At 44.9% G+C, this 1,634-nt stretch overlaps 1 protein-coding gene across 1 annotated transcript; it reads right to left on the bottom strand.

The window, feature by feature from the left end:
• Positions 1–196: 196 nt before the first annotated feature.
• On the bottom strand, positions 197–1,298 carry LOC138861204 (uncharacterized; the record flags this gene model as incomplete). Its single annotated transcript, XM_070120107.1, is given in 2 exon segments — positions 197–331; positions 642–1,298. Coding segments are annotated over 2 exon segments (228 nt in total), but the record flags the coding sequence as incomplete, so codon positions are not given.
• Positions 1,299–1,634: the final 336 nt, after the last annotated feature.

Raw genomic sequence — 1,634 nt, 5'->3', positions numbered from 1 at the left:
TAACTAAAGTACATTAATGTCTCATATGAGATTATTCTGGTTTTGCTTTAAGATTATTTATATTAGCGATATAGAATTTAGCCAGAAAAAAAAAATTATATCCACATCGTATTCAATTAGATCGTGACCTAATACACTAAGTATAGAGAAAAAATGAGAGAGGAGGGAGATGAAGAGAGAGAGAGACCCCACTCACGGCATGCGAGACGTCCGCCGGCTCGAGGTCGGGGCAGGAGGCGGAGGCGGGGACCCTCCTCAGGGCCAGGCCGTCGGCTGCCGCCTCGCGGAGGCAGGTGTAGTTGTCCCAGCGCGTGCCCACCTGCACGCTCACCTGTGGGGACAGCCGCGTTGGCGCATTGGACCGACGTTGACCGAAGGAGTCTTTCGATCAGACTAAGAAAGCAATGAACGCACTTCTAAACACATCTATGAGAAACTTATGTAAAAATATCTATGGTGCTGATTACAGCAATAACTGCGAATAATAATAATAATACCAATAGCTGTTGCTGCCATTCTTGTTATCGTTAATAGTAGTTTATAATAGAACAATTACTGCTAATCATACTCCTGTGAGTAATGCTGTGCACAACCAGTCATTCCCAGGTTCGAGCATTCTCAGAGCCACCGGCCGGCCGTACCTGCACCTGCGAGGGCGTGGCGGAGCGAGAGTCTGCGTCGGCGCTGGGCCTGCGCGGCGCATGCGCAGACGAGGCCGACCTCTGGCTTGGCATCTTCCTCTAGTCGCTGGCCTCGGCGCCTGAGTTGTTAGGGAGGCCGTCAGATGGCTGAGATGCAGTGAGGAAAGATTATTGGTTTTTAGGCTCTTGGACTGTTCCAAGGGAAAGATACGGAGTGAGGTTTTGAAAGTTATAAATGTGTGATCTGGAGAGTTACCAGAGTTTTAGAGGCGTTGGGTGGCCGTTAGGGGGCCTCATGCAAGCGTGACAGAAGGAACTAAGGATATACAGCTATTAGCTGATCATATGGGTGTCGTGTGAGAGACGTTGGAGATAAGTGGCTGTTAGAGGGTCGTTCGGGATAAGCGGTTCGGAAATAGACAAGAGGTAGTTAAGCAGCTGTTAAAGCAACTAAGGCTGCTGGGCATTAATTGTTACCAGAATGATTGGGTCGTTGGGTCACCTTCATTATCACGTGGTTTTAATTTGGTGAAATTGGTTAAGCCTTGGCAAATATGAAGATACAAGTTCCATTTTTAAGCTGGGGCTTCCTATACAGTGCTGCTTTCCGCCTTATGTCGAGATCTCTTATTGCTATTACCATTATCATGACCAAACTTCAGTGTACGTCCCTTTCAACCAATTATGGTCATTTACAAAATGTTAAACGCTGACAATTGCAGTACAATACTTCCCTACAGGCGCGGGTGCCACGCCTGCAGAGGTCTTTCCAGGCTTGATAATAACCTGATATAAAATATTAGTTATACCTACACTGAATATTCCAGATAATATTAATTTCATAATAGTCTGCATTTTGAACTTTATATACAATATGTATTCCATATAAAAAATAAAAAAACAATCACACACACACACAATCACACACACACACAAACAAATTATTTGAGAGAATGGAGAAAAGTTGACGTTCTCTGAGCAGGCAAATATGAT

This window comes from Penaeus vannamei, unplaced genomic scaffold, assembly GCF_042767895.1.
Source record: "Penaeus vannamei isolate JL-2024 unplaced genomic scaffold, ASM4276789v1 unanchor2837, whole genome shotgun sequence".
Lineage (NCBI taxonomy): Eukaryota > Metazoa > Arthropoda > Malacostraca > Decapoda > Penaeidae > Penaeus > Penaeus vannamei.
This window is presented reverse-complemented; position numbering and strand designations above follow the sequence as displayed.